This window comes from Myxine glutinosa, chromosome 9 (genome assembly GCF_964187855.1).
Source record: "Myxine glutinosa chromosome 9, kmMyxGlut1.1, whole genome shotgun sequence".
NCBI classification, from domain to species: domain Eukaryota; kingdom Metazoa; phylum Chordata; class Myxini; order Myxiniformes; family Myxinidae; genus Myxine; species Myxine glutinosa.
Genome location: NC_136269.1, coordinates 61,229,595 through 61,243,466, shown reverse-complemented (window position 1 = coordinate 61,243,466; position 13,872 = coordinate 61,229,595). Strand labels below are relative to the sequence as shown.

The following is a 13,872-nucleotide window of genomic DNA, read 5'->3' as shown; positions in this document are numbered from 1 at the left end:
GCGAATGAATCGCAAATTCGTTTTTATTAGTTTTAAAACATAGTTTAACGCCAACATAGTTTGCAAACGTGAAATAAATGAATACGCTCTCAAATGTGCCATCCGAGGCAGAGTGTGTCCGCCACGTTCGGCACACGCGATAGTTCGCTGCTCTCTGATTGGTTGAATCGTTTTTTGGACATAGCTCGGTAAGTAATTGTCCGATTAATATGAAACCTTGAAAAGGCACATCCTCGGGTCCCCAGCAATATACCTGGCAAGTTAAAAGTATATCGGACCCGTGGTTGTCGAGAAACAGCGGTCACAGACAAACAAACGTACAAACGTACAAACGTACAAACGTACAAACAGAGATTACTGGAATTATAGATAGATAACCACCGAACACACTCGTGGCATTCTTTCTACAATGGAAATCAAATATTGTTCAGGAAGTTCTTCCCAACACTGTTGCAGAAATGCAACACTGTTACAGAAATGTTGCAGAAATGAAATGCAACACAAATGTGTTGCACTTGTAGGTTGCTTTGCTTTCACCCTTCTGTCCAGTTCATCCCAAACCAGCTCGATGGGGTTTAAGTCTGGAGACTGTGCTGGCCATTCCATGATTTGAAGCCTACCATCTTGTTCTTTTCCTTGAAGGTAGTTTTGACATAGCCTGCAGGTGCGTTTAGGGTCATTATCTTGCTGTAGGATGAACCCCTGACCAACTCGGCGTATACCAGAGGGTATTGCATGGCGCTGCAAAATACTGTGGTAGCCCTTTTGGTTCAGGGTGCCAGTCACTCTGTGCAAGTCGCTGACTCAGGATCCAGCAAGAGAGCTAAAGACCATCATGCTTCGTCCTCCATGTTTGACAGTTGGTGTCACACACTGAAGAACCATCCTTTCGCCTAATCGACGGCATACAAAAACCCTGCGTGATGAACCAAAGATTTCAAATTTTGATTCATCGGTCCATAAGACCTTCTTCCAGTCTTCAGTAGTCCACTGACGGTGCTTCATGGCCCAGGCAAGCCTCTTTTTCTTATTTTGCCATCTTAGCAATGGCTTTCTTACTGCCACTCGACTTGTCAAACCTGCAGCTCGAAGTCTTCTCTTCACAGTTGAAACTGAGACTTGCTTACTTCGACCAGTGTTAAGCTGTGCTTGAAGCTGTTGTCCTGTGAGCCGCCTATCACGCAAGCTGTTGACTCTCAGAAACTTGTCTTCTGATTCTGTTGTGGCTTTGGGTCTGCCAGACCTCTTCCTGTCAGAGTTTCCTCCAGTTTCCAAGTGCCTTTTGATGGTGAAGGAAACTGTACTCACTGACACCTTGGATTTCTTTGCAATTTCTCGAAAGGAAAGACATACACTTTTAAGGGTTATAATGGTCTGTCTGTCTCCCTTTGTTAATTGCCTTTTTTCACCATTATGATACAACAGTTCAACAACTCTTCCCTGAATACAATCCATTGTTCATTTCAGAGCCTTTGTCATTATGTTTGCCATGTCAACGAGTGTGCACAATGCAGTTCATGGGGCCACTTCGAGTTCAAGTGCTTCTAAGCTCTACAACTTAACCCTCGTCTTCAGACGCTGCTCTCTGCAGCAAAGCAGAGAACTGAATCAGCTTCACGAGCGACACGTACAAACTGCAACGGTGACTCCTGCCAAATATGTGTTGGTCTCGTCGAAAGATATCCTACATGAGTTCCAGCCCCACCTCACGATGAGGTTTCTAGCCTCAAACGCCGAAATAGAACCATTGTTACATCAACTATTGCTGACGATTCTTCAGATGCGAAGCTAGATTTGGGCACCACTGACTTGCTTGCCATGCAAACTGATATGTCTTCATCAGCCCGTGCAATTTCCAAAGCTGCAGACGGTCAACGTGCACGTGCTCTACAAGGTGAATCGCTAATTTCATGTCCTTCCAGATCAAAAATCAGAAAAGCTGCATCAGCTGCAAACAAAGCATTCCAGACAAATTTCATTGTCGCTCCATGTGAATTTGCTTCCGATGGGGGATTCTACAACGTTCGCGATCTGGCAGAATTTGTTCGAAAATGCGCATGGCTCCGTGGGAAAAAGGTTTGTATTTGTGTTATTTTTGATGGTGAAGATTTCTCAAGGGGTCTGAATACATTCCGCATGCATGATTGATGAAGAAACGAATAAAGATGCTTATGAGGCTAGGCGGGTGACGTGTGAAATATGGAGTGTAAATTAAGGCTGATGCAACCCACACAAAGTTTTGAACTATCGGAGGGTTAACTCAATTTTATCCCACTAACTGCTAGAGAAATTGCTCACGATCACATAGATAGAGTATAGTATAGTAGTGAATTCTTATCTTCTATTTTCAGTCTCAAGTTTTGTATTGCTCAATATTCACTTTGCAATATGTTTTTTGGTTGTGATTTGATAGCTGACAGACGTCCATTTAATCAAACTGAACGCGGATGACGGACAAGGCTCTTTGAAACACAGCATGCAGATAATACATGCTTTTCCAAAACTGGCTTTTCAGTTTCTTACTGAGGTAACGATCTTCAGATTAGTAGTTGTAGCATCTTTTTGGCTTTGTAAGTGTACATTTTTTTTTAAGATGAAACTTATCTAAAAAATTAAAGCTATCAGAAGAAAGGTCTATCTCATGTTAAGACCGACAAATGTTAAGAACACAAGTCAGGAGACGACGATGGTTCACGAGTGAGCGGTATTCAATGACAAAGGATGGACTATAACCGAAACAGGCCCGGACTGGGGGGTCGGGGGCCCACGTGGCAGGTGTCGGCCCCCGACATGCGGTGTACATGCCTATTTACATGTGTACATGCCTATTCAAATGGAAATGAAGAGCATCACTTGTCGGTGACATTGCTTCTGGTTTACCAGCCTTGGAGAACATCATATGTCGTGCTGAATCAAGAGAGGAAACCCTCAAAATTCTCTAAATTCAAAATTAGGCTTGGGAACCGGGTTAATCGAATTCAGCATACCCCAATTATGTTAAAAAGTGAGGTTCCCAACTTTTACCCAAAAATGCACCTAGAACCTTATACATGGCCTTTTTCCATAAATCAGTCTAGTCTAGAATTAGAAGAGGTGTCCGCATACTTTTTGTCATGTCGTGTGTGTGTGTGTGTATATATATATATATATATATATATATACAAAGTTTGGTAGGGTATATATATATATATATATATATATATATATATATATATATATATATATATATATGGGTTTTTTTGTTTTTTTTTAATTTTGAAGACTACAGTCACGGACTACACAGACTATAGACTACAGACTACAGACTATATAGTCCTCATCGAGGCCAGGCCTTATATAAAATAACTGCATTGATAAATGTGAGGAAAGAGAAATAAAAGAGAGAATGTAAAGGTTTGTGAAAATAAGTAAGAAAAGTGGATGATGAAAAGTGTATAATGTTTGTTTGCAAGAAAGAGAGATTAAAGCTAGCCCGGTAGCTATAGTTTGAGAGAGACAGAAATAAAATATAACTTCCAGAATATCACACAATATAATTCTATAATTTGTTTACAAAGCGATGTAATTTATTAAATACCTCCAATGGTAGTGATTGATTCTGCACCTACAAGTTCTCCTTCATACAAATGTTCTGCATGCTGTAATTTGTCATTCAGCCGAAGGGGACCGACAAGACTTGGACAATCAGGATACCTTTGGGATGAAACAAAAACAAACACTCATGAGTGACTCACAAAATGGTGACACATTTCCAACTGTGATTAAAAAGTTATCATGTGTATGTGTATGAAGCAATAATACATTGATCAAATATGAACAATATTACAATATTGTTTGCAGATTTATTAATCGTGAACAACATATTCAATATGACCATCATTTTTCTTCTGCACTTCAGTTGCCACACCTGCATATCAACTGCAGTTGGAAGTTTTTCAACCCTTAATAGTGTGTATATTGATTCTTCTTGAAGCCTCTTCAATTCGAGCACATAGCCTCTCTTAATTCAAATTATATGCGAAGTCAAACAACTATAGCGCCTTGGGGCCTCCTGAGCGGCCGAAAGCCAACAAGAGGGTGGGTTAAGTTGGAGTTGAGAGCCAGGGCACACGTGAGAGAGTCCATGGCACATAAATGCCACAAGAGCACAGTGTATTCAAGGAAAGGCTCCACAGGAGCTTTTTGAGATATCATGTTCACAAACAGGCAGACAGGGGTTAAAACATAACCTCCGTTCACCTTTGGTGGCGGAGGTAGTTATAGTATCTGGAACCGGATCTTCACCAACATTTAATCAATTCGTCATTGTCGCACACCAAACCTGTCCACCAAGTTTCGTCCGAATCTGTCCATAACGTTTTGAGATATTCTGCTTACAGATGGACAGAAAGACAAACAGACAGGGATGAAAAAAGATTCCTTTCCACCTTTAGGTAATTAGTGGCCAGATTGCAGGCAACGATGTGCAAACTTGTGTTCATATAATATGTACGTTTATTTTTGACAAGTTGGACAATTCTCATTATAATTAGTCATAGTTTCAGCTGGGGTAATTGATTTGGTGAGATGATTAATTACTTATAGCAAATGAAGTTGAGATATGTAAACGGCTTTTCAGATTTACAATGTGGGAGGCTGTCTTACTTTCAAAATTGAATTTGGTAGGGTGCTTTTATATATTTTCTATACATGGGCTAAGGCTCAGAATAGAGCTGACACACGCGCACGCACACACACACACACACACACACACACACACACACACACACACACACACACACACACACACACACACACACACACACACAATGACGAGACAAACACTTAACACAGCCACTGAGCTTGGGGAAGTACCATCACTTCCCAGGATACTCTGGGTACCAGCGACGTCACAACAATGGCGCCACTTTTCTCACTGTACTCAGCGGGGCATTTCCTCAGGAGGAATTTCCTCCTCCCCATGGATGCCAACCAATGGGGATTGTCCGTGCTCTATCCTTTTCAAGTCCAGGGAAGCAGACATACCATTTTTAAGTCAATGGTATGACTTGAACCCGTCCAAACCGGTTAGGTGTTTTTTTAGGAGACACCATCTTCTTACTGGATGGCCGTTGGCTCTATGGGAGCTCATCCTCCCTTTGCCAGGTATTGTTTTTGGTCCTGACATGGTGTCAGTCACACTCCCCACTCGAAAAGCCTGTGAAGGTTGTCGGTTTAATCGCCGACATCCCGACCATGCGGCAGGCAGCACTGGGTTACATGTTATCAGTGGCAGTCCCAAAAGTCTGACCTGACCTGCATGCTCTATGTTGTATATTGTATACTCCACGTTGTATGCTGTATATTGTATACTCTATGTTGTATGCTGTATATTGTATATTCTACGTCATATGCTCTATATTGTACACTCTACGTTGTATGCCCTATATTGTATATTGTATACTCGGCGTTGGATGCTCTATATCTATGTTATATATTGTATGTGTTACGTGCTCCTCCCCGACCCACTGGTCACGGTGTACCTCCGAGCCCCGAGAGGAGTCACGGCAGAAAAATGTGTTATTCTGTATGTCAAAGATCAATGGTGAAGCCACACCAATTGTTACAAACCAACAAGTATTGTATTAAGATCACACAAGAATAACAGTACAAAAACAATAGTAATCAATTGTACAACAAATAGTATATCATTCCTATGATGGTACCACCAGGTTCGTACAATATAACTCAATGTGCTCCAAGTGAGCGAAAAGAAGAAGATTCCCAATGCCTCTATTCCCCGGCTTCAAGCCAAAGTCGATCCGCTCCAGCGATCGACAGATCAATGTCCAATAGAGACCAGAATCCCGTTCGGATGACAGCCACAGTCATGCGGCCAAAGCTGCACAAAGGCGCCCTCAAGGCGACTGGGAAATCCAAAGGCGCCCTCCAGGCGACTGGGAAATCACACCCTCGGGTATGGACGTTCCACAGCTCACAGTCGGCGACACGCAGACTTTCCACTCAAAAGCCACGTCACACGCACACACCCCAGATCGACGTCTGAATGCGGCGAAAATGGTCGAAACGAGACGAAACCTTGAGCGAAGCGCAAGTCCTGCACGAGTCAAAATGGCCGACGGCCCGGTCTTGTGGCGCAACGGCGCGACGATGATGGCGAGGATTCTCTTCAGAATCCACCGCAAAATCTGATACGCATGTTGATCTGTCACAGCGATAACAACTCTGTCACAGCAATCCCTTTCCTGGGAAACCCAAAGTTCCCATGTGACTCTTGCTCGCCAACATTCACTCCAGACCGCAAAGCAACTATGCTTCTTGTCCGACTTCACTCGCTCCGCCTTATTTTTCTTCTCTTCCTCTTCGTCGTCGTCCGGTTCCCGATCCAGTTTTCGGTTTCTTTTAACTCTAACTTTTTCACCTTTTGAAAACAGTTCATAAACAATAAACCTTTTGAAAACAATAATAGTACATGGAAACAAAAATATTTACAGTGGATGAAAACCACAACAACGGAAGTGACGAATCCGTAACACTTCCCCCCCCTCAAGAAAGAAAGTTTGAACATAGTGAAAACTTTCTTTGCAGGCAAAAATTCTTTTAACAAACAAAAGTAAAACTCACACCCAAATCACCAATTCCCGTGAGCAACGATAATTAATATTTCCCAAAATAAAGCAACAAAACTTCCAAACAACCTACAGAAATTTCCAAAGTTAGTTCACTCTGGACAAAGCATCAGCAACGACATTGTCCCTGCCCTTTACATGCTCAATCTCCAAGTGGAACTCCTGCAAAGCCAAACTCCATCTCATCAACCTCTGGTTTTTATTTTTCATTTTTTGAATGAAGGTTAAGGGGTTGTGATCAGTGAAGACTTTTATAGGAAAGGTAGTAGTTCGCAGATACACCTCATGATGCTGAAGCGCTAGCAGGAGAGCAAGGGTCTCTTTTTCCACGGTGGCATAATTTGCCTGGTGTTTGTTAAACTTTTTGGAATAGTAGCACATCGGGTGATCCACTCCATCCTCATCTTCCTGTAATAGAACTGCCCAGCCCGCGCATCACTTGCATCAATGGCCAACTTGAAAGGTGCTTGAAAATCCGGGGCTGCTAGGACAGGAGAGCTCATTAATATTGCTTTGACGTGGGCAAAGGAAGCCTGACATTTGCCATCCCAAACAAACTTGGTCTCTTTCCTCAGCAAATTCGTTAAAGGGGCTACCACATCAGAAAAATTCCTGCAGAACCGCTGGTACCAACCAGCCATACCCAAGAATCTCATAAGCTCCTTCTTCCCTTTTGGAACTTGGAAGCGATCAATGGCTTCTATCTTGGCTGTCACCGGTTGCACCTGACCCTGACCTACTACATGGCCTAGGAACACCACCTGTGCCTTTACAAACTCACTCTTAGATAAGTTGATGGTCAACCCTGCCTCGGTCAGTTTCTTGAAAAATGCATGGATTTGTTTAATATGATCTTCCATGGTCATGGTGTGAATGATGACATCATCCAGATAAGCCTCCACCCCCTCAAGGTCTGCAATAAGCTTATTAATCAGCCGTTGAAATGTAGCAGGCCTGTTTTTCAATCCAAAGGGAAGAACCTTGTACTGATACAACCCATTTGGTGTGACTAAAGCCGAGATTTCCTTGGCTCTATCAGTGAGAGGAATTTGCCAATACCCTTTCAGCAAGTCAAATTTAGTTACAAATTTAGCTGGGCCTATTCTATCAATACAGTCATCAATCCTCGGGATGGGATATGAGTCGGTCTTGGTCACTGCATTAACCCGTTTTAAATCCGTACAACAGCGAAAACTGCCATCGGGTTTTGGAACCAACACACATGGTGAGCTCCATTCACTGCTGCTTGGTTCGATGATGTCATTCTCCAACATATACTGAACCTCCTTCCGAAGATACTCCATCTTCACAGGGTTCATCCGATAGGGGTGTTGTTTCACAGCAGTGGCTTCCCCCACCTCAATATCATGATATACCAAGTCAGTACGACCAGGTACATCTGTGAACAAATGTGCAAATTAAAAAATTAGGATGGACAGTAGCCATTGTTGTTCCCTCGTCAAATGACCTAATTTCTCATCTAAACGACTCAACACTTCTGTGTTCGTCAATCTGGGACAAGCCTGGTCATCAAAGTTATCAAACTTCACACCGGCGTCAACCTCTGGATTCTATTGCACCCCAACTACAGGCACGACAGGTGAGACAGGAACCATTTTTTCCACAGGCTTCCTCTCATGATATTTCTTCAGTCGGTTGACATGACACAGCTGCCGCTTTTTCCGTCGGTCGGGAGTTGTCACCACGTAATCTGTTTCATTAACCCTCCTTTTGATTGCATAGGGACCAAAATATCTAGCCTGTAGTGGTTGACCTGGAACAGGAAGCAACACTAACACTCGGTCCTCAGGACTAAAATTTCTTATTGTACACCGCACCTTTCCTATGCCATCTCCAGGCATTTGCAAATCGTCATTGCTGGGCACCGAAGGGGGCTCGGCAGTGACGCACGCTGAAAGGGAGTACTCAGTTTTCACTCTGGTTGTTTGTTTGTTTTCTTGCTTTCTTGTTTTCTTGTTTGTTTGTCCGGACGATATCTCAGCCATCCTTTGAGCTAGGAAGCTAAAATTTCGACACAGTAGTGAGCAAGTGCTTTGACAAAAACAACATTTTTTGTTTTTTGAATAATCAATTAATTAAGGAGTTATTTAATTATTAGCGATTAATTAAGTACTTATTTGATTAATTAAATTTCATTTCTCTTCTGACCATTAACTCAGGCACCTTTTGAGGTAGGAAGCTGATATTTGGACATGCCAATGACCAGGTGATTTGGCTGCAAAGGTTATTTTTGATTTAATAATTAATCAATTAATCAATTAATAGATTAATTATTTAATTATTCGATTAATGACTAATTTTTTTTTTTTTAAAGTTACAGATTCTGATGAAATGGTGGTGGTTTATGTGTTCTCTGACCGAATTGATTAATAATTTAATTTTTTTATGATTATTATTTCTTTATTTTCATTATTAATCATTTATTTATTTTCTTTCTCATTTGGCCAATATCTCAGGCACCTTTTGAGCTCGGAAGCTAATATTTGGACATGAGTGACCAAGTGATGTGGCTATCAAGGATATTTTTGATTTATTGATTAATCAGTTAATCAATTAATCGATTAATTATTGAATTATTCGATTAATTACTATTAAAAAATATATTCAGTTACAGATTCTGATAAAATGGTGGTGGTTTATGTGTTCTGTGACCGAATTGATTAAGAATTTAATTTTTTCACGATTATTATTTATTTATTTATTTTCTTTCTCATTTGGCCAATATCTCAGGCACCTTTTGAGGTGGGAAGCTAATATTTGGACATGACAGTGACCAAGTGATGTGGCTATCAAGGATATTTTTGATTTATTGATTAATCATTTAATCGATTAATTATTTATTGATTAATCGATTAATTATTTAATTTTTTATTAATGACTTCCTTAATTAAATTTCTAAAAGATACATCTTCGGATGAAGCACTAGTGGTTTAGTTATGCTTTTAGCCAATTGATTAAGAAAATATTTTGTGATAATCTTTTATTGATTTAAATTATACAATTAATCAATGAATTAATGTACACCTCTCCCTCCCAATGCAGCCTCTATGAGCTGTACTGCGGTATTGCCGGGCGCCAAAGGCGCCCCGGCAATGCCGCGCTGTAGGATATTTAATTATTTGGCATGGGGGCGGTGTACTTTGAATGTATGTGTACTTGTCTGAGACTGTCTGAGAGCCCCGAGCTTGAGAAGACAAGAGAGCCACCTCCGAGCGCTGAGAGACCTCCTGCATCTTTTGGGCCGCGCTATCCTGTCCCTGAGCACAAGGTGCACCTTGTGCTGGCCATCGAATACCCGCTTTCCTTGCCATCAATCCCCGTGTGAGTCAGTTTTTGTCCTGTTTATCTGTCGTCTGTCAGGGCTATTATAAGACCGTAATTAAGTGCCTATCTTACTATGCTGTACCTCTCATCCCTGTAATCTGACCTTCCGCCCTAATATAATCTCCTCCGGAGGTCTTGAGAACCGTATCCCTGGTGTCGTGTCATTTTAATCCAGCAGTTGTGTCCTTTTCCTTCATTGATTTAGCATAGCGCGATTTGGTCAACGTCGGGTGGAATCGGGTGAGTTGGGGAAGAATCGGCTCCTGGCTTCGCCTGCCCGGCTCCTCCACTGTTTCCTCAGGCCCGCTCCCGTTGTTTGTGGCCGTTGTTTGCGGCGGTGGCTGTTTGCCGCTGTGGTCTTGATTAGCGGCTGCAGTCGTTTGCCGCTGCGTTTTCCGCTTTGCCTCCTCGACCTTGGCCTCGTACTCGTCCCTTCGCTCCTGCCTGGCATGGCTCTGAGGTACTCCGCCGCAAGGCTTCTTCTGCTCAATACCCGCTCCACCCCATCATGCATCTCTGCCATCAAATCAAATGGACTCCTCCGACGACCCAGGTACATTCACCGTGGCTCCGGTCGTAAGTTTGTTTATTTGCAATCAGGTCACTCCATCCCCGTCCTCTGGTCGGCTCAGCGCACTCTCACTCTTCGTCCCAGCGCACCTGGTCACAGCAACCCACACGATCGCACCTCCTGCCTACGAACCCTGGCTAAATCACCTGAATTCATCCCTGCTGTTCAAAACAACATCAAGCTCACCCTGTTCAACACCCGGTCCCTCAACAACAAATGCCTCATCCTGAACGAATACATCCTGGATAACAAACTGGACTTTCTCTGTCTCACCGAAACCTGGCAACAACCTCTGGACTACTACACACTTAACCTCACCACACCCAATGGATATTCCTACGTCAATAAACCACGCTCGGAGGGCCGAGGTGGTGGAATTGCCGTTATCCACCGTCAAGACATCAAGACCAACCTCATCTCCATCTCATCTGCTCCATCATTTGAACACCTGGCTTTAAAACTCTCTGGTCACACGCAGTCAGTCATGGCTGTCGTCTACCGCCCTCCCAAACCACACCCATCATTCCTGTCTGACTTCTCCTACTTTCTGACCCAGCTATGTTCCCTCTCCCCCTCAATCCTCCTCCTTGGTGATTTCAATATCCACATGGACTCCACTGACTCCACAATAACCACTGACTTCACTGATTTACTCACCTGCTTTAACCTCACTCAACACGTCGACTTTCCTAACCCATATCCGTGGTCACATTTTGGACCTTGTCTGCTCCACTGGATTAAGTTTGCACCATCTCTATGGCTCCGACCTCACCCTCTCTGACCACTTAGCCATCACTCTGACCATCAACATCCCCGCCCCAACACCAAGGCATTATCGCACAATCAACTTCCGTAAGCTAAACGCTCTTTCACCTACCTCATTCTCATCCACCCTCTCTGAAAAAATGTCCACTTCTCCCTTCATTGACCTCCACACCCCTTCCGACCTCACTGACTACTACAACCACACTCTCTCCTCCTGCCTTGACCAGCTTGCACCTGTAAAAACCAAAACAGTTTCTTTCACCCATTCTGCTCCCTGGTTTACCCCTGAACTCCACCTGATGAAAACTCGTGCTCGCCAACTTGAAAGACTCCGCAATAAAACGGGTCTCACAGTTCACTCCCAAGCCTACAAGGACCACATACAACACTACAAAGATGCCCTCTCCCGCGCCCGCTCTGCCTACTACTCTCAAATTATCCACTCTGGCTCCGGAAACCCAAAAGCACTCTTCTCGACAATAAACAAACTCCTCCGCCCCCTGAACACCACCACCCAGTCATTCACAGTAGACAACTGCATCTCCTTCCTCTCTTTCTTCCAACGCAAAATTGACAACATCTACAACAGCTTGACCACCGCCGCACCCGCTCCCCCTCCAACCACCTGCCCCCCCTTGTCCTGCCATCCCCTGTCTCGGTTCTCCCCAATCTCCCCTACTGACCTCTCTGAACTCCTCATAGGAATGAAAACTGCCACCTGCACTCTTGACCCCATCCCCTCCAGCTTTGTCAAAGCCTCCCTCCCTGCTCTCTCTCCACTTATCATTGCAACAATAAACTCCTCCCTGTCTACAGGCATCGTCCCACCTTCCCTCAAAATTGCTGCTGTTACCCCCATTCTAAAAAAACCTGGTCTAAACCCTGACACCCTAAACAACTTCAGACCCATCTCCAACCTACCCTTTCTGTCAAAAGTTTTGGAACGCGCTGTAGCCACTCAACTCAAACATCATCTCTCTGCCAATAACCTGTATGAAACATTCCAATCCGGATTCCGCTCCAACCACAGTACTGAAACTGCTCTCCTCAAAATCAACAACGACCTTCTCCTCTCCTCTGACGCTGGCAACCTCAACATTCTCGTCCTCCTCGACCTCAGCGCTGCCTTTGACACCATCGATCACACTATCCTCCTCACCCGACTTGAATCCACCTTTAACGTTACCGGCACTGCCCTCTCTTGGATTAAATCATACCTCTCTGACAGATGCCAGTTCATCTCCATCAATAACTGCAAATCCCCCACTGCTCCCCTCCCCCAAGGTGTCCCCCAAGGTTCAGTTCTTGGCCCCCTCCTCTTCATCCTTTACCTGTCCCCGCTCGGTCACTTAATCCGCCGTCATGGTCTCCAATTCCACTGCTTCGCCGATGACATCCAGCTTTTCATCTCCACCAAGTCCGTCTCCACCGACACCCACTCTATCCTGACAAACTGCATCACTGAAATAAAATCCTGGCTTCAAATCAACTTCCTCAAGCTTAACTGTGATAAATCTGAAATAATCATCATTGGCCCAAAAACGCTCACAAAATCCACCCATAACTTTGCCCTCAACATCGACGGTATCCCAGTATCCACCTCCCCTCACATCCGGAATCTTGGCGTCATCTTTGACCAAACCCTTTCCTTCGACAAATACACTAAACAGATCACAAAGTCAGCCTTCTTTCACCTGAAAAACATTGCCCGTCTCCGCTCATCCCTCTCCTCCACGGCTGCAGAAACCCTCATCCACGCCTTCATCACCTCCCGTCTGGACTACTGCAATAGCCTCCTCTATGGTTCACCCTAAAAAATCACCAATAAACTCCAATACATTCAGAACTCCGCTGCCCGTCTACTCACCCATTCCCGGACCCGTGACCACATCACCCCCGTCCTTTACAAGCTTCACTGGCTCCCCATCCCCCAGAGAATCCAGTACAAAATCCTCCTCTTGACATACAAAGCCCTCCATAACCTGGCCCCATCCTACCTGGCTGACCTCCTCTCCAGACACACTCCCACCCGCAGCCTCCGCTCTGCTGGTACCAACCTCCTGACCCCCTCCATCCGGACCAAATTCAGATCCTGGGGGGACAGGGCCTTCTCCATCGCTGCTCCCACCCTCTGGAACTCACTACCTCACACCATCAGAGACTCCTCCTCACTCACCACATTCAAAACATCACTAAAGACCCACCTATTCAACACTGCATTCAACATTCAACCCACAGCATTTAACCCCTGACTATCTCTTCTCCTTCTCCCTCCTTTTGCTTTAAATATTTCCCTATTGATTCTTGTCTTTTTGCAATTGTTGTTTTCATGTATTGTTATGCATTATGTTTGCCACTCTGTCAAAGCGCCTTTGGGCTTCTGGAAAAGCGCTATACAAAATAAATGAATTATTATTATTATTATTATGTCTCACTTTCATTTTATCCTGTGTCACTTTCAAGTTTCTTCTCACAACTTCACAAGCCTTTGCCAATCTGTGCCTAACCGATGACATATACTCCACCACTGTTGACTGTGACTCCTCCTGTAGCCACTGTTCT

The 13,872-nt window shown here is 43.9% G+C and overlaps 2 protein-coding genes across 4 annotated transcripts in view; one reads left to right on the top strand and one right to left on the bottom strand.

Moving 5' to 3' along the window:
• ABCD4 (ATP binding cassette subfamily D member 4) overlaps positions 1-13,872 on the top strand; it is a 680,822-nt gene that overhangs the window by 485,437 nt on the left and 181,513 nt on the right. The gene's annotated exons all lie outside the window — the stretch shown is intronic.
• Positions 1-13,872, bottom strand: part of APMAP (adipocyte plasma membrane associated protein) — a 91,023-nt gene that overhangs the window by 59,428 nt on the left and 17,723 nt on the right. For all 3 annotated transcript variants that reach the window (XM_068099017.2, XM_068099020.2, XM_068099019.2), the window contains one exon: positions 3,578-3,693. In XM_068099017.2, the coding sequence (XP_067955118.1) occupies positions 3,578-3,693 (116 nt within the window). The remainder of the gene's footprint in view (positions 1-3,577; positions 3,694-13,872) is intronic.